We start from the raw sequence: 23,333 nt of genomic DNA, 5'->3' as shown, positions 1-23,333 counted from the left end.
AACATCAGATATACCTGTTGTTGGTTTGTACATTTGATATTGATGGTGCCAAAATCCCAAACAGTGACCGGACGTGACAAGGGCTTTAAAAAAATTATATATATATATTTTTATTTATTTATATATATAAAAAAAAAAAAACCAAACAAAAAAGTAGACTAGAGCAGAAATATAGCCAGTCAGATGTCAGGAGGGGTCAGGGCGGAAAGGAAAGAAGCAGTTGGAAGGATGGTTTGATACAACGGAATCTGTTTAAGAAAGTAGAAATTTATTAAGAAAGGGAAGGGGAAAAAAGAAGAATGTTTGAATCACCACAACAAAAGAGTTTATGCTGTCCAAATTGTAGTAATAAATTTCACCAACTCCATGTTGGAACACAGGAAGCTCTACTTCCACCTCCATGGTCCAGTCTTGCTTGATTTTGCAAGGTGTAGGATGAAATTTAGCAGGGAGGGCCAACAAGGGTTCAGTACAGCCCTGCTTTTATTTTTAAGTAGTAGTGGAGAGAGGGGAGGCACGGTGAATAAGGCTTTTTTACTGAGTCCTGGCAAAGGAAAGATGGCCTCAGAATTAGTACAAACAGATTATAGGGTGGTGCCTTGACAACTGCTATTGGTTCATCATCTGTTTCCTTCTAGGTGGAATATTTTACCAGCACCAAAAGCCTGTTGAGATTCAGCCTCTGGTCACCCTACAGGAAGCAGATGGTTTAGGAAGTAAATGGGTGAGGGGGATTTTGTTACTTTTTTTTGAACCAGTATCTCCCTAATACCAAGTTGAGGCTAGTAAAAGTTTATATGGAAATTGGAACACACATCGCGTGACACAGACGTGTCATCTGAGGAATTTTTAAAAACTTTCTTGAGTGAAAGTAGAACAAAGAAAAAAATCTAGAGTTCTCCCAAAGCTTTCACTCTCCTGCCCCACGCACACTCCAGACGATAGCGATCAATCCCAGCTCTGCAAAGAGAAGACAGGAAAGAAGAGGGAATTAGAAAACTATTAACCATATCAGGGGCTAGAAAGGGAAAATAATTATTTTACTCGGAGGTGTAAAATATTTAGGGTAATTATAGAACACAATTATAGGCACTAAAGACACATATGTTGTGCTTATTTTATAAAGCTAAGGAAGGGACTTGATATATGGTCTTTCTGTGGTTACAATCAAAGCAGTTTGCATATTATATACAGGTACTTGGGGTGATGGAGGGTAGAGAATGACATGGTGACAAAATTAATCACCATTCCCGTCCCCAATGATAACTGTGGGAAACCATCTCCATGTCATTCTTTAAGGAGAGAGGGAAGAATCAGAGTATGAATGGGCACAACCATTGACCCTCAAAAGCCTTGCATTGAAGAATGCTGGTGTAGAAGGACTGAGGTTGAGATAAACACTAAAGAATGGCATGGGATTGTTTCTTGCAGGGACGGGAATAATAATGAATTTTGTGAATTATAAAGAGTAAAAAGGAACTGCAGTGACAATCAAACCTAGTCCACCAGGTTCTCAGGCCTCTGCACTAACCACTGTATACCAATGTATGCACCCTATGGTGAAATTTATTCTTACCTGTTAAAATGTCCTTTCCTCAAGTCCTGCAGGACCAGTCCACACCAGTGGGTTATATCCCCCAACCAGCAGATGGAGACAGAGAAAAAATTTTCTAGTGACATTATCAGTATAACAGCAGGTGCAGCCTAGAGCTAGTTAGTATACATACATCTAACAAAGCTCTTAAAAGAAGATCATCCCATAAGGTCCTCAAATCTCTACCCAAAACAGAATAAACACCAAACAAAGAGGAGCCAAATTACCTACAACAAACATCAAAAAAACTACAAAACACTGTAGTATCAGAATATATCAGAAGATATAAACATACCCAGATTTTATTGATTTAATAAAGGATCAACTGGACTCCTGAGGAAGGCACCAATTGCCGAAACAATATGTATTGGGTCTTCTTCCACATCCTAGACCACCATTCACATTTTGAGATTTGTTCTGTATTTACTACAATCAAGAGTCATTCCTATAATAAAATTGTGATCATCCTGATACTGTGGGGTCCAAAACAGAAACAACATTAACCAACTAAAACTGTAGTGGAGCTCTGAAAGAACTAGATCTCAAATAATCCGTGGGTACTCCAAACCCAAATCTTCCGGGTGGGATGGTAGACTTGTTTAGCAGAACTCAAAGAAAGGTTATTAACAAGACTAAATTTTACCTACCTTAGACCTTACCTACCAGTTAGACCAGTTCACACCAGTGGGATGTACCCAAGCTCATATATCTGGGTGGAAGAAAATGGCCACTGCACAACCACTCTCTCAAAAGCACTTTTTACCTCTAACCCACAGAAGCAATTTATAATGCTTATTGCTCATAATAGAATGAAGGACGGACATGTCGCTGCCTAACTTATGTTCTTCAGGGAAAACAGCCCTGTACTCTGCCCAGAAGGCACTCTGGGCTAAGTCAAGTGAGCCTGGAGGCTGACCAGAATGATTTTATTGTCAAAATGTAGGCAGCTTTAATGGTTGTCTTGATCCATTGTGCAACTAAAGCTTTAAAAGCTGCTTTACCATTTATATTCTAGGGGCCATAAAACAGGGGCCTCAAGGAGCTCAATGTTGCCTTACTGGTTACCTGGTTTCATATGGACACCCCCCCCCCAACCTCGTGACTGTGTCAGTCCACTTGGGAGCATTGCTTTCCTTCTTGGACATGGCAGCCTATTTTCACAATTTTATTCATCCAGACAATAGGCAGTTCCTATGGTTCTTCAGGCTGGGCAGATGCTTTCAAAGACCTATTCTGAAATCATGATGGCAGTTGCTGCCTTCCTTCACAAGGATGTATCATCTGGACAACTGGTTGACCTGGGCCAAATTAGAGGAAGATGTTGGGAGAACATAAGAAGTTGCCTCTGCTGGGTCAGACCAGAGGTCCATCGTGCCCAGCAGTCTGCACCCGCCACAGCCCATCAGGCCCATGACCTGTACGGTGATCTTTGTCTGAACCCTTAAACCCCCCTTAAATCCCTATCTATACTCTCTCTATATCCCATTTATACCTCTATCTGTATCCCTCAATCCCCCTATCTTTCAGGAATTTATCCAATCCTTCTTTAAAACCCCGTAGTGTACTCTGTCCTATCACAACCTCCGGCAGTGCATTCCAGGTGTCCACCACCCTCTGAGTGAAAAAGAATTTCCTAGCACTGGTTCTAAACCTGTCCCCTTTCAGCTTCTCCGAGTGCCCCCTTGTACTTGTGGTCCCCAATAGTCTGAAGAATCTGTCCCTGTCTACCTTCTCGATGCCTTTCATGATCTTGAAAGTCACTATATGTCTCCTGAGTCTCCGCTTTTCCAGGGAGAAGAACCCCAGCCTTTCTAACCTGTCTTCGTATGGAAGGTTTTCCATACCTTTTATCATTTTCGTCGCTCTTCTCTGGACCCTCTCAAGCATCGCCATGTCCTTCTTGAGGTACAGCGACCAATACTGGACACAGTACTCCAGGTGCGGGCGCACCATCGCCCGATACAGCGGCATGATGACTTCCTTCATCCTGGTTGTGATACCCTTCTTAATAATACCCAACATTCTATTTGCTTTATTTGAGGCTGCTGCACATTGTGCCGTTGATTTCATTGTTGTATCCACTAGCACACCCAAGTCCTTTTTAAGGTTGCTTTCCCCTAGCACCGATGCCCCCATTTTGTAGCTGAACATCGGGTTCTTTTTCCCTATATGCATGACCTTGCATTTCTCTATATTAAATCGCATTTGCCATTTATTTGCCCACTCTTCCAGTTTGTTTAGGTCCCTTTGTAGGTCTTCGCATTCCTCAGCGGTTCTAACTCTGCTACAGAGTTTGGTGTCATCCACAAATTTTATAACTTCACTCTTCATCCCCATTTCCAGGTCGTTTATAAATACATTGAACAGCAGTGGTCCGAGCACCGACCCCTGCGGAACACCGCTCGTGACCCTCCGCCAGTCCGAGTATTGGCCCTTCACCCCAACCCTTTGTTTTCTGCCTGCCAACCAGTGTTTAATCCATCTGTATATGTCCCCTTTCACCCCGTGGTTACGCAGCTTCCTAAGTAGTCACTCATGGGGTACCTTGTCAAAGGCTTTTTGGAAGTCGAGGTAAATGATGTCTATGGGTTCCCTTTGTCCATCTGGCTGCTTATTCCTTCAAAGAAGTGCAGTAAGTTTGTTTGGCACGACCTTCCCTTGCAGAAGCCATGTTGGCTCGCTTTCAGTTGTCCGTTTGTTTCTATGTGCTCACAGATGCTGTCCTTTATCAGTGCTTCCATCATCTTGCCCGGAACTGAAGTCAAGCTTACCGGCCTGTAGTTCCCGGGGTCACCCCTTGATCCCTTTTTAAAAATAGGTGTGACGTTAGCTAGTTTCCAGTCCTCTGGGATCTTCCCAGTTTTCAAGGATAGGTCACAAATTTGTCGGAGTGTTTCCGCTATTTCGTTTCTTAGCTCTTTTAGAACCCTTGGATGGATTCCGTCCGGGCCCGGCAATTTGTCGTTTTTCAGTCTATCTATCTCCTGGAGGACATCCTCATGGCTTATCTCTATATGCAGAAGGTAACAGGCTGAAAGGCAAGTAACTAACATGGAGAAAAAGACCTCAGTGTTTCAAGGAAACAACGAAGAAACTATATGTTCAGTTATAAACTGCCATACAAAACACATCCCAGGTCAAAAAACTCCATGGAAAAGATTCATAAAGATACAGTTTAAAATACACCAATTAAACTGCAAAAAACAGCAAAAAACTGTAAAAACTTGCACTTATCTTCCATTCATCTCCCACAGCAGTGGAATTAAATATCCGTTGCTCCAATACGGAACCTTCCACTATTAGCAGCTTTATTCTAAATATTTGTTGGTTATTTTTTTGATGTTTTGGATATTCAGCTTGTATACTTTTTGATAAATTATCTCTATATGCGCCAGTTTTTCTTCTCGATCTCCACTTATGATCTCTTCGGGTTCTGTTACATAGGATGTGTCCTCGATTGTGAAGACCGACAAGAAGAATTTGGGGGGGCGCACCAACCATGTTCAGTTTTTGGGAGAGCTTTAGTTGGGTGGCCAACTATGCAAATAGCCATAATGAGCCAATGCACAAGTTAAGAGTACCTGGAGTGCACTTTAAAATTTTTTTTTTTACAAATCTCAGGCATGTTTGCTTGACTCCAGAGATGGTCACCAAGCTTCAGTTGTGGAAGTGGGAATTTTGCACCCAAGCTGCTCCCAGAGGGTAGGATTACCTTCAGCTGCTGGCAGCTATTTTCAGCTGATGGCAGCCACCTAGAAGTTGGTACCCTTGGGTGCAGGCCCTCATGCATCCCTACAGTGGGCACTGTTGGCCTGCTGGAGTCTCAAGATTTTGAAGCGTGCCTCCCTTCTTGTCCTCTATCAAGAACTGGGCAAATGGGATCATTTACCTCTTCTCCTTCAGAGGGTCTCCTTGTCCAGCCCACTATCAATGCAAGCATCAGAGATTTTGGGGGGAGGGGGTGATATTGACAAACCAATACACTGAAGGGAACTTAAGTCAGTGAATGCCTCCTGATCCATCATCTAAGAACATAAGAACATAAGAAATGCCTCCGCTGGGTCAGACCCGAGGTCCATCGCGCCCAGCAGTCCGCTCACGCGGCGGCCCAACAGGTCCAGGACCTGTGCAGTAAATTTCTATCTATACCCCTCTATCCCCTTTCCCAGCAGGAATTTGTCCAAACCTTTCTTAAACCCCAGTACTGTACTCTGCCCTATAACTTCCTCTGGAATTGTATTCCAGGTGTCCACCACACGTTGTGTAAAGAAGAACTTCCTAGCATTAGTTTTGAATTTGCCTCCTTTCAACTTTTCCGAATGCCCTCGTTTTTTTATTTTCTGAAAGTTTGAAGAATCTGTCCCTCTCTACTCTCTCTATGCCCTTCATGATCTTGTAAGTCTCTATCATATCCCCTCTTAATCTTCTCTTTTCTAGGGAAAAGAGTCCCAGTTTTTCCAATCTCTCAGCATATGAAAGGTTTTCCATCCCCTTAATCAGTCGTGTTGCTCTCCTCTGAACTCTCTCGAGCAATGCCATATCCTTTTTAAGGTACGGTGACCAATACTGGACGCAGTACTCAAGATGTGGACGCACCATTGCCCGATACAGCGGCAGGATAACTTCTTTCGTTCTGGTTGTAATACCTTTCTTGATTATACCTAGCATTCTATTCGCTCTCTTAGCGGCAGCTGCGCACTGTGCTGTCGGCTTCATTGTCATGTCCACCATCACCCCCAAGTCCCTTTCTTGTGCACTCTCATTCAAAAACTTCCCTCCCATCACATAATTATACCTCGAGTTTTTGCTTCCCACATGCAATACTTTACACTTCCCAACATTGAATTTCATCTGCCATCTCTCTGCCCATTCCCCTAGTTTGTCCAAGTCTCTTTGCAATTCTTCGCAGTCCTCCTTTGTCCGAGCTCTACTAAATAGTTTGGTGTCGTCCGCAAATTTTATTATCTCACACTTCGTCCCTGTTTCTAGATCATTTATGAATATGTTAAAAAGCAGCGGCCCGAGCACCGAGCCCTGCGGAACACCACTCGTGACCTTTCTCCAGTCTGAGTAGTGGCCCTTCACCCCTACCCTCTGTTTCCTACCTTCTAACCAGTTTCTGATCCATCTATGCACGTCTCCGTCCACCCCATGGTTCTTCAGTTTCCGGAGTAGACGTTCATGAGGCACCTTGTCAAAGGCTTTCTGGAAATCTAGGTATATGATGTCTATGGGGTCTCCTCTGTCCATTTGTTTGTTAATTCCTTCGAAGAAGTGCAGTAAGTTAGTCAGGCACGATCTTCCCCTGCAGAAACCATGTTGGCTGGTTTTCAGAAGTTCATTTCTTTCAAAATGTTTATCGATGTTTTCTTTTATCAGTGCTTCCGCCATTTTCCCCGGAACCGAGGTCAGACTCACCGGTCTGTAGTTTCCCGGGTCCCCTCTTGATCCCTTTTTAAAGATGGGCGTTACGTTGGCTATCTTCCAATCCTCCGGAATCACACCTGTTTTCAGAGATAGGTTGCAAATTTGCTGCAGTAGTTCTGCTATTTCCTCCTTTAGTTCCTTCAGAACCCTTGGATGGATTCCATCCGGACCCGGCGATTTGTCAGTTTTTAGTTTTTCTATCTGCCTGCGCACCTCATCAAGGCTCACTTCCATGGATGTTAACTTTTGTGCATGATTTCCCTTGAAGATTTGTTCAGGTTCCGGTATGTTGGTTGTGTCTTCGTTTGTAAATACCGATGAAAAGAACATGTTAAGTCTTTCTGCGACCTGTTGGTGCAAGGCAGCTTTCCCATCATTCAGGGAAAGGAAATCTCTGCGTGTTCTCTGTATTGCGCAAAAGCTATTTTACTCTTTGGAAACTACAAACTATTAGATCATATTTTGAATTCTCTGCTTTTAGACTATTGGTTCAATCTCTTACTAAGTCTTCTTGATTATTATAATATCATATATTTGACAATTACTAAGAAAGAACTGCAAGACTTGCATTAGTACAGAACACAGCGGTCAGAATGATTTATGGTTTGAAGAAGTATGATCATGTCACACCTTTTTACTGTGAGTTGCACTGGCTGCCTGTAGAGGCTCGTGTGTTGTTCAAGTTGAGCTGCTTTTGTTAGAAGGTTCTTTAAGCCACAACCCCTCATCACTTGGTTAACAGATTTTCCTTGGCTTCTTACAGACACAATAGAAGAACCCATTCCTTATTTAATTCTCCTTCAATTCAGGGTTGTAAAAGCATAAAATTTCTAAATCACATTTTGGCATCCCAGGCATGATAAGGAGTTTTGAGCTTTGCTGCTTGCAGCTCACTCTCATAAAGACTTCAGATCTCAACTGAAAACCTATCAACTAACTTCTTCATCCCGCTTATTATGATTTTCATTAGTAACCTTTTGTAAACCATGTTGAGCTGATGGTTAAGCGGTCAACAAGCACAATGTTATGTTATGTCAACAAGCAGGGCAAATCCAGCAGCCAGGCTTCAGTGCTGGAGATTCAAGGTCTGTGCAGCTGAGTGGAAGTAAGGAAGAAGTAGAGAACTACAGGTCTTTTAAGTCTGACTTCTGTGGTAAGTAAATGAATGGAAATGCTTTTAAAATAGAGAATAGTAATCAATTTCTTTGACTGGGTGACCAGATAATTGGATAGCACTAAATGTGGTAGATTTAGATTTTAGCAAAGCCTTTGATAGCGATCCACACTGCCCTCGGGATGAGCTCCAAAGTGACAGACTGGGTCAGGAACTGGTTGAGTGGAAAGCGACAGAAGGTAGTGGTCTATGGAGACTGCTCTGAGGAAAGGGATGATACCAGTAGTGCGCCTCAAGGTTCGGTTCTTGGGTCTGTTCTTTTTAACATTTTTGTAAGTGATATTGTTGAATTACTGTCAGGTAAGATTTGCCTCTTTGTGGATTATACCAAAATCTGCAACAGAGAAGACACCACAGATGGTGTGAATAACATTGAAGAAGGACCTAGCGAAGCTTGAAGAATGGACTGAAATTTGGCAGCTAAAATTTAATGCTGAGTAATGCAAGGTCATGCATTTGGGCTGCAAAAATGCAGAGGGTTATAGTTTAGTGGGTGAAGAACTTTTGTGCATGAAAGAGGACGAGACGGGTGTGATAGTATGTGATTATCTTAAGGTGACCAAACAAGTTGAAAAGGCGAACATGAAAGCTAGAAGGATGCTAGGGATGCACAGGGAGAGGTATAGGCAGTAGGAAAAAGAAGGTATTGATGCCCCTGTGTAAGACTCGGGTGAGACTTCATTTAGAAAATTGTGTACAGTTCTGGAGACTGCACCTTCAAAAAGATATAAACAGAATGGAGTTAGTCCAGAGGAAGGCTGCTAAAATGGTTGGTGGTCTTCGTCATAAGGCATATGGGGGACAGACTTAAAAATCTCAATATGTATATTCTGGAGGAAAGATGAGAGAGAGGAGACATGATAGAAAATTGAATGTTAAGATTTAATGCCAAAGATGGATATAGCTCCGTTTCCAAAATAATCAGGGAACGTATATTCAATACTGAAAGTCAGTGAAGATATTTGAAAAAAAAAGGAAAAAAACTGACTGTAATAAGAAACTTGTCTCAAGAGAGTGATTCGATGTTTATGTGGTACGTGCAGAGATATGAAACTCCAAAAGAGGGGGAGGTTACCCCCTCTCCCGATGAGAGTTTACCTTCCAGTCATTGAGAACTTCATACTCAAGGACACTCTCTGAGACTTTAAATTGATACAATTTGTTTTCTTAACTTTTTTTAATATATAGTTATACTAGTCTTATAGCCCGTTACATTAACGGGTGCTAGAATTTATGTGTGTGTGTCTCTCTTTATTTCTTTTTCTCTCTCTCTCTCCTTAGCCGCTTTCTTTCTTTCTGTCTTTCTTTTTCCTTGGCTGTCCATCACCACCCCTTGACTGCTCCCCCTGTCCATTCTCCCTTCCTTTTACCTCCCCTGTGTCCACCACCACCCCTTCACAGCTCTCCTTATGCAGCAGCAGCCCTTCTCCCTTTGTTTTACCTCCCCCCTGTCCAGCAGCACCTTCCTTCTCCCCCTGTCCAACATTAGGCCTCCGTTCCTTTTTCTTCACCCACCCCCTGTCCATCAACACCTCTTTCCTTCTCCCCCTGTCCAGCAGTAGGCGTCCCTTCCTTTATCTCCCCCCCTCCTCCTTCTTATCCCTATGATACAGTTACCTTGCTCTGCCCCTGATCAGAGGTTCCCGACAGCCGCCCAGTTGCACCCATTGGAAAAGTTCCCTCTGCGGCATCCCACACCTCTCCTTACGCGACTCCCGCTGTCTTTCTTTCTGTCTGTCTCTGTCCCTGGCCCCCTTTGTCTGTTTGTCTTTCTGTTTATCTCCCTGCTCCTGTGTCTTTCTTCTTGTCTTTCTGTCTCCCTTCCTTCCTCTGTCTGTCCAAAGCAGCATTCCCTCCCCCTCCATTTCCCTCCCCCCATACCAGTTCCCTGTGCACCTGCCACTGTGTCTTTCTTCTTGTCTTTCTGTCTCCCTTCCTCCCTTTGTCTGTGTGTCCAAAGCAGCATTCCCTCCCCCTCCATTTCCCTCCCCCCATACCAGTTCCCTGTGCAGCAGCATTATTGTTTCCACTACCCCCTTTCCCTTCCCACAGTCGCGACTACAAACGCGGGCCCGAGTCCTTTGCTGGCGGCCCCCCCTTCCTTTCCCTTCCCGCAGGTCCGAGTACACATGGCGATTCAAGCAGCGTGTCCAGCAGTCTTCACACGCTGCTTCGGGTCCTTCTACTGGCCTGATTTACTCTGGCACGTCCGGAAAAAAATCAGGGTAGTAGAAGGGCCCGAAGCAGCGTGTGAAGACTGCTGGACACGCTGCTGAAATCGTCAGTCGGGGCCACGGTAAGGGAAGGGGGGGGGGCGGCGGCAGAAATCATCTTCTACCTTGCCTCTCCTCCACCGTCGGGAGTCAGCGCCAGGAGCTTTAAAGGCTGGTGGTTCCGCGTTGAAACAATCGTTCAGCTCTTTGAAAACTGTGACGCCGCTGGAGCCGGGAGACAATGGAGAAGGCAGGGGGTGAGCCGCGTATGCGCACTTCCTAGCTACAGCTCACGGAAAACGGATCCACGCTTAGGAAATGCGCATGCGCGGCTTACCGTTTTATTATATTATATTAGATGAACTCTCCTTAATTTTGTACAATTTTTAATAATTTTTGAATAAGTTGGCTTGCATATAGAAAATCACAGGAATACTAGTTAGACTTCACTTATCTTTTGAAAAATGTTCTATGGGGTCCCAACGTGGCCCCGTTTCGACATCTGCTTCAGGAGACCCAATTAGAGATTTGCATAATTCTCAATCCCAAGTGAAGGTTTGACAAATTCTCAAATGTCCGTGATTCCTGGTCATATCGCTTATGAAGGTTTGCACATAAATTCTAACAGACGGCGTGGAAGGTAGTGTCCATCGGTTGGAATTTTCATGCAAACCTTCATTAGCGATCTCTGAGCGTACCACATAAACATCGGATCACTCTCTTGAGACAAGTTTCTTATTAGTCAGTTTTTTTCCATTTTTTCAAAGATGGATATAGGACAGAAAGTGAAGGAGGAGAGTCTCTTTCATTTGAAAGTAAGCACCAGAATGAGAGGGCATAGGAATGATAGGCTTAGGAGTAATCTAAGGAAATACTTTTTTTTACAGAAAGAGTGGTAGATGCGTGAAATAGTCTCCCAGTAGAGGTGGTGTCTGAATTTAAGAAAACATGGGACAGGCACATAAGATCTCTTAGGGAGAGGAAGAGATAGTAGATGCTGTAGATTTATGTATGTACGTAAACCGCATACATGTTTTTCTAATGTGGTATATCAAATGCTGATTAAACTTGGAAACTTAGATGGGCAGACTGAATGGGCCATTTGGCCTTTATCTGCCATCATGTTTCTATGATTTTATTTTCAATTTAGTGATTGAAATCTGTAAGTTTTGAGAATTTATATCTGCTGTCTAAATTTTATACTATTCAGAAAGAAATGCATTTCTCTCTTTCTCTGGTGTCGTACTGTGTGTGGAATTTGGAATCTTAAGAGTTTTGTTTGTGTATATTAGTCATTTTAGTTTGTGGTCCTGTATTTGCATATGTGTTCTGAATGTGTGACCAAGGTTAGGTGTTCTGGTAGGAATGAATGTCATTGTCATGGCCCTAAGTAGCAAGACATTTGTTGGCTCTTCTTCAGCCCATTTGGACCCAAAAAGGCTCTCACTTAAAAATTAGCGAAGACCACTGATGTAAATTATTTTTCTCCACCTCCATCTGCTGTTTGGGGGGGATATAACACATTGTTGTGGACTGGTCTAGTTGGACAATAAGAAAGTACCTTTATAAAAAGTTACCCCTGCTCGGAGGCAGGTATATATGCCAATAAGAATAGATAAGAGTATTTTAAGTGCCAGTCCCACTCCTGAAAATGCCCGTACTTGTCATGTAAAGTAGATGCTGTTTCTAAGCATTAACCTTTAGTGCATACACACCCAGGCAACTGTATTAACACCTACTTAAGGACAAAGTGCTTACGTGCTGAAGTCCCTTATAAAATTACTCATGAAATGTTAATATCTATCAGTTCAAACTGGGACATGTTCAAGTCAGCCCATGGAGAACTTCCAGGTTTCTCCTGCTCAGGGGTAAGGTGGGCTGCTGCTGACCAGCCTGGGGAACATAGGCACACATCAGGAGGCTCCCTCCACTCCATAGAAGCAGGTGGTTTAAATAAGTAACTACTGCCAGTTAACTTTTTAAATCAGGAAAGATGTTTTATGTAGGGTGTGGTGTTCTCCAATCAGTTTGCTAAGTTTAGAAGGGCCTCTCAACCGGTGCAGAAAGCAGTACTGGGCTTTACTCACCTATGTTAGCTTCTTGGCCTTGTTATACAATGAATCCACTACTTTACTCATATTCTGAATCGTCTCAAGAGCAGCTTCATAAGTTTTATCTACTGGTGGTTCATCAAAAATAATCAAGACTCCCTCCCCCTGGTCCAGGATCCCTGTGAACAGCAAAAGGAAGAATTCTTTCAGTTTAAAATCTCTGTTGCTTATAGCCAGGGTAGAATCTTACATCCTATCGAGGGCTTGGTTTATATATTTGCATTTAATTAGGATATGTTAATGTATTGGTGAATAAATGCTATTGGGTGGGCAGACTGATGTCTGCGTGCAGTTACATATTCTTGTAGATTTTCATCTGTTACACATTACAGTTCTAAGCTTGTTGCTTCAAATACACACTTCAATGCATAGGATAAATATGACCAATTTTCTAATGCCATGCAACTTGTACATCTATAATTCTCAGCAATGGAAAGATGTGCATGCACACTAAAAACCAGGTACCTATCACCAGGCCTTCACTAGCACTTCCACGGCAGGCAAGTGACCAGGCGATCCTCACACCCACCAGCCACTCAGCTATCTATATCCCTAATGATCAAATCACCTACTACAACAGCTGTCCTAACCCTTCCCTCCTGGAGACACATCCTCAGTGCGAAAGGATATTGCATCCCATGCTGGGCAGGTCCTAGCTACAAGATTATTTCCTACTTCACCAGGGTGATGCTCTCCTCCAAGGCAGCATAGGGGCTACCAGATTGGAGGTGGGACTTCTCTACAACATCTCTGTAGGTCTCTTCTATGTACTTCTCTGTCTCCCTGAGCTCTTCCAAGTCTGCTACTCTAGCCTCAAGGGAACATACTCGTTCTCTGAGAGCTAGGAGAAAATCATACATGTGATACCCAGTGCAAAAGACTGGATAGCACCCCTCTTACTGGACTACTGTTTGCATCTTATTATTGAGCTGATTAATTAAACCTTATTAAGCTACTAGGAATATATTAGACTAGTATAGAGCTTTAGGATTATATTATATGCTTTATTTAGTGTTTGTCTTAGGGTTATATTGTATGCTTATTTAGTGTTTGATTATTTGCAGATAATGAAATATAAAGAATTCTCCTATTGTCCTAATTATAATAACTGACAATAAATTAAGTCTATAAGTAAAGAAATAAGCTTGGGGTGGGCGGGAGAAAATGGAGACTAAGCCAGACTCTGCTCTACCTGCCAGAAACTCTCTCTAGCAAAAGGTTCAAGCTTACAAAACTGTATTATCTATATTAGTATAATAAGGCTATTATCCTATGGAGACTACCTAAGTTAAAAGTAAGCTCACTTTTGCACCTCAAATTGACTCCTTTTTCACTCTTCATCAGGTCTGTTCAGTTCATGCCTCTCTCTCCCATCAGTCTCTTCACTCTTCTACCGGCACTGGTTATTTCACATCTGGACTACTGTAATTCACTTAATACAGGCCTTCCTTTATACTCGGTAAAAAGGTTGCAGCTAGTTCAATCTACTGTCATTAAGCTCTTACATCGCATCCACCGTTTTGATAGGGTCACTTCCTTGCTCTTTAGAGAACACTGGCTCCCTGTCTCCTTTCAAATTAAGTTCACAATCCTGGTTCTCATATTCCAAGGCCAGTTATCTTCAGCTCCAACCTGTACCAACAAACTCCTCATTCTTTATTCTCCCTCCTGCACTCTCCGTTCTACCCATGATAATCTCTTATGCCTCCCATATCTCTCTGCTCTTCATCTTACGATTTCTCAAGAAACAATGTTCAGTTATCTCGGTCCAAAATGGTATAATTATTCCCCCACCTCCCCTCTTAGACAAGCTGGCTCCCTTCGTTCTTTCAAAGTCCTTCTCAAAATTCTTTTTTCTGAGGCCTTCCCTTATTTCCTATTGTTTTTTCCCTTCTAATATAGTCTATTCATTGTGTTAACCACATAGTCATCATATCTCAATAAAAATAAATAAAAAAATGAAATGCCTTAAATGCAGCACTTGTGAGACATGAATCACAGCTTCCTGAATGTGCTTTCATTAATCACCTTGAATAGTTTCATTCTTTCCTAATAAATTTCCAAGCAAGCTACTGTTTCCTGAAAACTCTAGAGGAGAAGTGGGATAGGAGTAATATGATACGGACATTCAAATACTTGAAATGTATTAATACAGAACCAAATCTTTTCCAGAGAAGGGAAAATGGTAAAACTAGAAGGCATAAATGAGGCTGCAGAGTGGTATACTTAGGAGTACAGTACTCCCCTGAAATTCACGGGGGTTCCATTCCAGGAACCGCAAATGCAGTTTTTCACCTGTCAAAAGGCAGGGGAGGCAGGAGAGGGCAGCTGGAGCGTCAGCTGGTGAAGAAAATCACTTGCGGTCTGCTACAACCGCCTCTTCCTGTAGTAAAGTTGGGCTACACCAATCAGGAGCTGCTTTGACACGCAGTTCCTGATTGGTGTAGCCCAACTTCAGGAAGAGGTGGTCAGAGCAGACCGCGAATTCGCAGGGGAACACTGTAATGTTAAGAAATTAATTTTTATGAAAAGGGTAGTTGATGCGTGGAATGGTCCCCCTCCCCCCACCCGAGAGAGTGGTGGAGAGGAAAACTGACTGAATTCAAAAAAGCACAAAATGAACACAGTGGATCTCTAATTAGAAAAAGAATGATATAAATGGAAGAACCTTCACGATCTGTGCCCCGATATATGGCAATTTGGTTTATAATTGGCTGGGGAGGGCTTTGACGGGAAGTCAAAGATGGTGCAGGGCAGACTTTTACAGTCTGTATCCCAAAAATGATGAGAGGGTTCAGATAGGATGGAGTGATATTCGACAGCAACTCCAGTAGCCTCAACCTCAGGACTGTACTTCCACGGTCCATGAAAGGGTAACTACTGGGCAGATTGGATGGACCAATCAGGTCCTTATCTGCTGTCATTTACTATGTTACTATTCTTGTCATCTTCCTTTACCTGCCTCTTGTCTATCCTAGGGGTCAAAAGCTCAATCTTTGGAAATTGGGGGGGGAGGTGTGTGTGTGTGGGGAAGACATGACCCTGATGGCCAACATTTTAACAGATTCCTCACAATTATCTCTACTCCCCCACCCCCGCCGCCCAAGTGGCACACACCAAAAATAAAATTACTATTACAGGACAACCATTACTGTTTTATACACAAAATAAGCTCACCGTGAAACTTCTTGTCCAGGATCATCTGTGACAGTTTACGCTCCACATCAGACTAAAACGTGAAAAGGAACAGAGTCAATCTTACTGCAGGCTGTGTTTGAGTAAAGTGACAAATTATATTACTCCATAACAATATATATAGCTCATGGCTTATGTATGGTTGGCAGCTGGTTTTATTATCAGTGCAAACTTCCACTAATCTTGGCCATTCCAGAATCAGTCTTGTTAAGGAAAATGAGGCTTCATATATGAAAAATCAGAATCAGTTTTGAACTTCAGCATTAGACTGTTTTTATAGAACAGTGATTAATACAATAGAACCAGAACCAGTAAACTGAGTGGTCATCATAAAAATCATGTTGTATGTTTGCCAGTAAAGATAAGAGCAGGGGAGGGCAACCTTTATAAACAGAGGGCCATATTACATAATGTTGAAACCGTAAATACATAGAACTCTACAGACTATGATAAATTTTTTTTAAAAAAAAGTTAACTAAAAACATTGGAACCAAACTGCTACAGTAGCTCTTCTGAAAGTATTTGTGAAATACAGTATTTAAAATTGCTAAAACTCTGGTAATCTTTCTTTTAGATGTGTCTAATAGTCCTGAACACTAGGGTCTTGTATCCCAACCAGCAAGTTGCTTGCAGAAAACTATCACTCATGTTTTCCAACCCTTACTCCTTCCCAGGGAGCTGTTTCTATCCCCTCAGTTTGTACAAAAGAAATCAAGTAGCACTGTAATAAGTCATAACAGGAAGGAGGAAAACAGGGAAAGATTTCCGACACCACTATTTTGTTCTGCTCTATAACAATCATAGGAAAAAAACATTATAACAGCCAACAACTATGTATAGAACTTATACTTGCATGCACTGCTGACAAGCAGAGCCTTAAACCAGTGTATAGTCATGATGAAATAATGATACGCAATCATCTTTTTTTTTTCTCTCAGATCCTCAGAGGGACAGAAATTCTTCAAATTCAGACTGATCCTAAGGCAGAAGGCAGGCAAAGCCCATACACAGGGCGGGGCTTCAGGACCACTAGATACATTTACAAGAAAGATTACCAAGGTAAGAACCTAATCTTTCTTTCTAGTGTAATGTGTCTAGTGATCCTGAATACTAGGGACGAATCAAAGCAGTCCCCAGAGTCTAGAGTGGGCCCACTGCACTTATCTTTAAGATGGAGACCCTGAAAGCAGCGTCCTTCCCAGCTGCTATGTCCACCCTATAGAACCTGGTGAAGGTATGAAGGTTAGACCATATTTGTTTATTTAAAACATTTATATTCCGCTTTTGACCAAAGCGGTTCACAAATTAACATACACAATCTCTGAAAACACACAATCTTAAAATCCACATAGCAGACAACAGCAAATGAAGGCAGAGATCTCAATGTAACGTACCTGTTTATTGTGCCTGTATCAAGTAACAAACGGTTCTCAGACCTCAGTGCTCTGGATGGTTTGTACAACAGCAGGCATTTTGTCAGATAGTCAGGCAAAGTACCATAAATGCCCAGGACAATTTTCAAAATTTTAAACTGAATTTGAAAGTGTATCGGTAACTAGTGCAGTTTCTTTAAGATAGGAGATATGTGTTTGTAGTGAGACATTCCCACCAACATCTGAGCTGTTGAGTTCTGGCCCGTTTATAATGCCTTAATGCGGATGGAGGGTATGCGTAAATATATACCATTACAATAATCTGAGATAATACCATCGTTTGTAACACCTGTCTGAAGTTCCAGTTAGTTAACACGTTCTTCAACTGGGATAATTTCCGCATGGCAAAATAAGCAAGCCGCACTACTTTTGATATCTGTGATTTAAATGACAATTTTGCATCCAGCAGCACATCAAGTACCCTAATCTTTTCGCTAATCTTTATCGCATGGTCACACAGGTGGATCTCTCTAGGCCAAAGGTTTTCATCTCATCCTCTAATAATCATAATTTCCGTTTTTCCTAAATTCAATGTAAACTCTTTGCTCTGCATCCACTCATTAATCTTGTTCATATAATCTACAAATCTCCTCAGGCGAGACAACCCTAGTCTCAGCCCATGAGGCAGCAACTCCTCTAGTGGAGTGTGCTTTCAATGTGATCGGCAGTTGTTTACCACAGCCCACATAAGCAGAGGAAATGGCCATTTTAATTGATCTGGAAACTGAAGCTTTAGACACTGGTCTCTTTCATCGCATGACTTATGAAAACAAAAGGCAAAATTTGTTGGTAACTTCGAGGTACCAAAGAAGCACTCACTTGACATCCAGCAGAAGCAATGCGTCATCCTTTTTTTAGATCTTGTAGGACGAAAAGCAGGCAAACGGGCTTCCTGATTGACGTGGAAGGCAGAAACTACCTTTGGCAAGAAAGACGGGACCATGCATAAGGACAGCCCTGCTTCCATGAACCTAAGGTATGGCTCCCTTTAAAGAGCTTGTAACTCGGAGACCCATCTTGCCAATGTAATTACCACAGTCTTGACTGTAAGATCCAAGAGGGAATCCTCCTCTAAGGGTTCATATGGTGCAGTACCGAGACATATTTATTTATTTGGATTTCTATCCCGTCCTCCCAGTAGCTCAGAACGGTCTACAAATGAACATACACAGTGGAGAGTAAATAGACATATAAGTAATACAACAGGTTTAGTGATTGGATTTATAGATTTTGGAGAGAATTAAATACAGGGAGAGTATAGCAGAAAGAGAGAAGGGGGAAATACAGTAGTTTAGTTTAAGGAAAGTTATATGCGTTTAGGTACAATTTGTTGGTGGAGAGAGTAAGAGAGGGTTATATTGGAGTTTTGGGGAGGAGATAGGAGGGTGGAGGGGGGGCGTAAGGGGGGGAGAAGACAGAGGAGATCTTTAGTTGAAGAGGAGGGTCTTTACCGATTTCCTGAAAGTTAGTAATGAGTTCTGTTGTCTAAGTTGGGGGGGGGGAGTTGGTTCCAAAGGTGTGGAATGAAGTGGCTGTAGGATCGTTTGTGGGCAGTTTCTGTGAGCAGGGATCTTCCGGGGGGGGGGGGGGGGTGCATAGGCGTATCTCTGACATAATGTTAAGGCTCCAGGAACAGAAAGGGAAATGCACCAGAGGCCGCAACTGCAGAGCTCCTTTAATGAACTGGGCAACATCTGGGTGAAAGGCCAAGGCGCCTCAATTCCCTCAAGCTTGGAAACAGAAAATATATGCTACCTACACTTTCAGAAAACCTACCGAGAGCCCCTTCTGAAATCTCTCCTGAAAAAGTCCAGAAATTCTGAAATCAGAGCGCGCCAGGGCTCCACATCCTTTGTCACACACCAGCATTAAAAGGACTTCCAGGCCTTAGTATAGGCTGCCACCATGGACGGTTCTTTGCTCTGAGTAACATGGTAACTACCACATCCAAATAACCCTTGCTTGTCAGGGCCGCCTGCTCAAGAGCCATGCTATAAACCCAAAGTGTTCTGGATTCTCAAGAGAGACCAGTCCCTGAGTGAGATGATCCACTTGAACCAGAAGTCTAAGGCCATTGTCCTCTGGAGATGAACTAGGTCCACATATCATTGTCTGCAAGGCCAAATGGGCGCCACTAGACCGGGATGGATTGCAATTCTGTGAATGACAAGACAAGAGCTTGTTCTCCAGCCACAGTTGGACTAAAGCGTCCAACCCCTCGCTTCTGAGCTTGGATCCTTCGCTGTAAAAACGAGGCATCTTGGTGCTCACTGACGAGGTCATGAGATCCATCTGTGGAGGCCCCCACCACCGAACTACAGCACTGAATGCCTGTGGAGACAGAGACTATTTCCCCTGGTCAAGAGTCTGCCAACTGAGGAAATCAGCTTCAATATTTCCCACTCCTGCCATGTGTGCAGCTGAGAGAACCTCCAAGTGTGCATCTACCCACCAGAAGAGAAGTTGAGCCTCGAAGAACCTTGATGTAATGGTGAACGAGGTGGTGAGACCCGATGGCCTCGAGAGGATGAGCGCCTCGAAGAACGATGTTTTGGCGAGGACTATCTGCACCTCAAAGAAATAGAACATGAAAAATCCTGTTGTTTCTGTCTCGATTGACGATGCTCAGAAGAGCCTCGAGTCTGATGAGGTGACATAGAGACTTTCCTCGATGTATACTTCGATGACTGACGGTGCAGTAGAGTTGGCATCCGAGACCTCAGTGACCGGGATCTATGATATGAAGAATGACTCGATGAAGATCGAAGCTGAGACACTCTCAAGGACTGGACTCCTTGCACAGTAGACGAGCAGAGCAGGATTAATTCTTTGAGGGCCCCTATTTATCTGTTTTCTTTTTACTTCTTTATTTCCACTTATATTTCTTTTTTTAAAATTCAAAACAAAGATTAGCATACCAGTGCACAGTTTTTCTTCTATGCAAACCCCCAAACATCTCTGAACAAATCCCCCTTCCATCCCTTCCCACCTACTTACCCAGGACATTAACTCTGAACCCTTTCAATACGTATATAAAAATTCAAATATACTGTAAAGCAGAAATACTATCTGAAATATAAGTCTATATTAATAACCAAGTTTACATCGCCTAACTGCCTCACTCTACATCAGGTGTGTCAAATTCAATCACATATGGAGCCTAAATCTGAAAAATAAGGCTAAGTCGTGGACCGAATTTTTAATTAAGATATTTAGGGGTCCTTTTATTAAGGTACGCTTACCGATTTTGCGCACGCTAAATGTGCACCTTAATAAAAGGACCCCTAACCTACTAAGGTTTAGGCTTAGCAGAATATAGGGGTACAACATCTCCAACCCCACACTAGCTCTGTGGTGTAAACAAAATAAATATTGTAATCACAAAACAGAAAATAAAATTATTTTTTCTACCTTTTGTTGGTCCCAGGCTCTGGTTGTCTTCTGACAACTCGCTTGCCAGGGTCTCCTGTCCATTTGTCGTTTTATTTCTCCATGCTAACCATCCATCTTCCATCTCTGTCCTCCCCTTCCCTCCCTCGGAGGTATGGCATCTTTCCTTTTTTTCGTGTCCATATCCGCAGCTGCAGCAATGGACCCCACCATCCCCAGATCCACCATCTGTCCTTTTCTCAACTACCCTTTCATCCAGCATCTTTCCCTCCTTCCCCACCACCCCAGGGTCCATCATCTCTCCGTTTCTCTTCCCAACTACCCTGTCCTATACCACTTCCAGAAACTGTATGCCTCCCCTTCCATCTTTCCCTTCACCCCCATGGTCTGGCATTTCACTCTCTCCTCTCTCTTCCCCCCACTTCCAACAGCATATGCCCCTTTCTTTCCCTCCAACCTAAATCCATCCAGTATCCTTCCCCCTTGTTTTCCTCCTTTCCCTGAACACCAATTCCATCAGCATCTGCCCCCTTTCTCTCCCTCCACCACCCTTTCCACACAGCAACGCCAACGCACCCCCTGGCAATGGGCCCCCACCCGGCATAGACGATGACAACAACACCGCCCCCCGGCATCGATGGATGGCAACGTCACCTCCCCCTGGCATAAACGTTAACACGGCTGGCTTAGCTTCATGAAGATCCTGCGATGACTGCATCTGCTGGAAGAAGTAAGTAACGTCAGAGGGGGATGGACCGGCAGACACAATCATCGCGGGACTTTCTTGGAGCTGCGTTGGCCGCATTGCCGTTGATGCCGACGGTTGGCTGCTTGCTGTCCGTCGATTCCGGGGGGAGGGGGGCTTGTTTTTGGGTGGGGGCCTGTTGCCATATGAAAAAAAAAATGGTATGGTATGGTATATCGTCCTTCAGCGGGCCCCCCTGACTATTTTGGGCCCTAGGCACGTGCTTACTGGGCCTATTCATTAATCCGGCCCTGTAGATGAGTGCTCAGGCTGGACTGCAGGCAACAGAGACGAGGTTGGAGTTAACTTGGCCAGCATATTACCAAACTCTTTTTGCAGGAGAGCTTCCAGCATGTCCTGAAAAACAGGCACCCCAATTGAGCTGGTATGTTTGGTGCTGTAGTACATTCCAGCGAGAAAGACCTTGATGAAGAAGGGTCTCTCGACCTGGAAGCACAATGTGCAGAGGGTCTGCGTGACCGGCAGGGCTTGGCTGTCTGCCTGAATGGTCAGATACTCTGCTTGAAGGACTGGTGGCTTCTTAGGTAGCATACCTGAATGAGGTGACATCGACTTGGACGGAGGTCAAAGACTTAGCCATCGAGGATAGCTTAGTCGAGGCCAAGGTCGGAGTCGAGGCTTTTATCATCGAGGCAGATTTACTTGAAGCCGAGGTGGACGGCTTGTCCGAGGTTAGATACATGCCTCCGAATATTTTCTCTTGCTGCACCTGACGCTTCTTTAGAGACTTCTTCTGAAGTGTAGCACAGCGAGAGCATGATTCTGTACAGTAGTCTGGTCCCAGACACTGAATACACCACATGGGAACCGGTGATGGAGATGGCACACTGACACTGTGTATACTTCTTGAATCCTGTGATCAGACGGGACATCGAAGTAAAGACGGTCGCAGCCAAATCTAAGTCCGCGAGTTTCAGCCGTGGAACGGGTCCTGTAGTAAAATTCTTTGAGTGGACAGGACATCGAACTAAAGATGGCTGCAGCCAAATCTAAGTCCACGAGTTTCAGCCGCGGAACGGCAAAAAAATTTTTTTTTTGATGCAATAACACTATGTCTCTCAAAGAAAAAAAAATAAACGAAAAACGCGGCAAAGAAGGCAAATTGAAAAAAACGAACTAGTTCGACGCTTGCACAGAACTGAAAACTAGAATTGAGGAGATGCTGAAGAGACGCACATCCTACGTCGGGTGGGAATGCACTCGCTCATGCTCGGTGCGACAGTCACAAACTTTCTAAAAGTTCTTCAGGCAAGCCTGCTTGTGAAGCTGTCCGCATCGGGGCTCCATGGATGACGTCACCCATATGTGAGAATATGCTGCCTGCTTGTCTTGGGATAATAAATATACTGGTCTAGCAGGGGACAAAAACATTGATTTCAAGCCCTATGATCCAGAGTGGAAGCATCTATCCATCTCTACTTCTGCTGTTAGACAGCATTCAATGTGAGGATTGTTTTCTGTTCTTTGCTTTGCTCCAGGGGTATTACAGTACCAATGGGCACAGCAAGACTCCTATGTACCATGCCACACTCCACCCTCTTACCTTGGATAGCTTGATGAGACTGGATATGTGCTCAATCTGAAAAGGAGAGTATATAAGTATCAGTCAGAATCATTTCATGCTTACTGTAAGAGAAGCCTTTGATGCACACCTACGGTGGTCTACACTGGAGCAAAGTAGCCATTGCCTGACCCCTGCCTTCTGCAATTTCAATGTGTTTTCACTCGGGAGAAAAATATTCAACTATTTTATAACTCCAAACAGACCTCCACATTTCTACATTTAAGGCAAACTATAATCCTGCCTGATGTAACAGATTGAAGAAACCATCCAGAACCCATTTACAAAAATCAGACAGAAATCTTTTCTAACATTTAGAAATAGAATATAATATGAAGATAGGTTTACAATTATGGAGAGGAGAGAAGCTATTCTCATGGACAAAGTTACAACCAAATACCTATATGAATGATTAAAAAAACACTGAAAAAAACTGTAAAGTGTTAGGAAAGAAAAAAATTAAGAGACT

At 43.2% G+C, this 23,333-nt stretch overlaps 1 protein-coding gene across 2 annotated transcripts in view; it reads right to left on the bottom strand.

Moving 5' to 3' along the window:
• Positions 1-247: 247 nt before the first annotated feature.
• PSMD11 (proteasome 26S subunit, non-ATPase 11) overlaps positions 248-23,333 on the bottom strand; it is a 73,347-nt gene continuing 50,261 nt past the window's right edge. For both annotated transcript variants that reach the window (XM_033918222.1, XM_033918221.1), the window contains exons 11-14: positions 22,847-22,882; positions 15,697-15,748; positions 12,496-12,638; positions 248-960 (exon numbers count right to left, since the gene is read on the bottom strand). In XM_033918222.1, the coding sequence (XP_033774113.1) occupies positions 12,496-12,638; positions 15,697-15,748; positions 22,847-22,882 (231 nt within the window). In that variant the 3' untranslated portion in view covers positions 248-960. The remainder of the gene's footprint in view (positions 961-12,495; positions 12,639-15,696; positions 15,749-22,846; positions 22,883-23,333) is intronic.

Source organism: Geotrypetes seraphini, chromosome 13, assembly GCF_902459505.1.
Source record: "Geotrypetes seraphini chromosome 13, aGeoSer1.1, whole genome shotgun sequence".
Classification (NCBI taxonomy): Eukaryota; Metazoa; Chordata; class Amphibia; order Gymnophiona; family Dermophiidae; genus Geotrypetes; species Geotrypetes seraphini.
The sequence above is the reverse complement of the archived record's forward strand: the minus strand, read 5'-3'. Positions and strand labels throughout refer to the sequence as shown.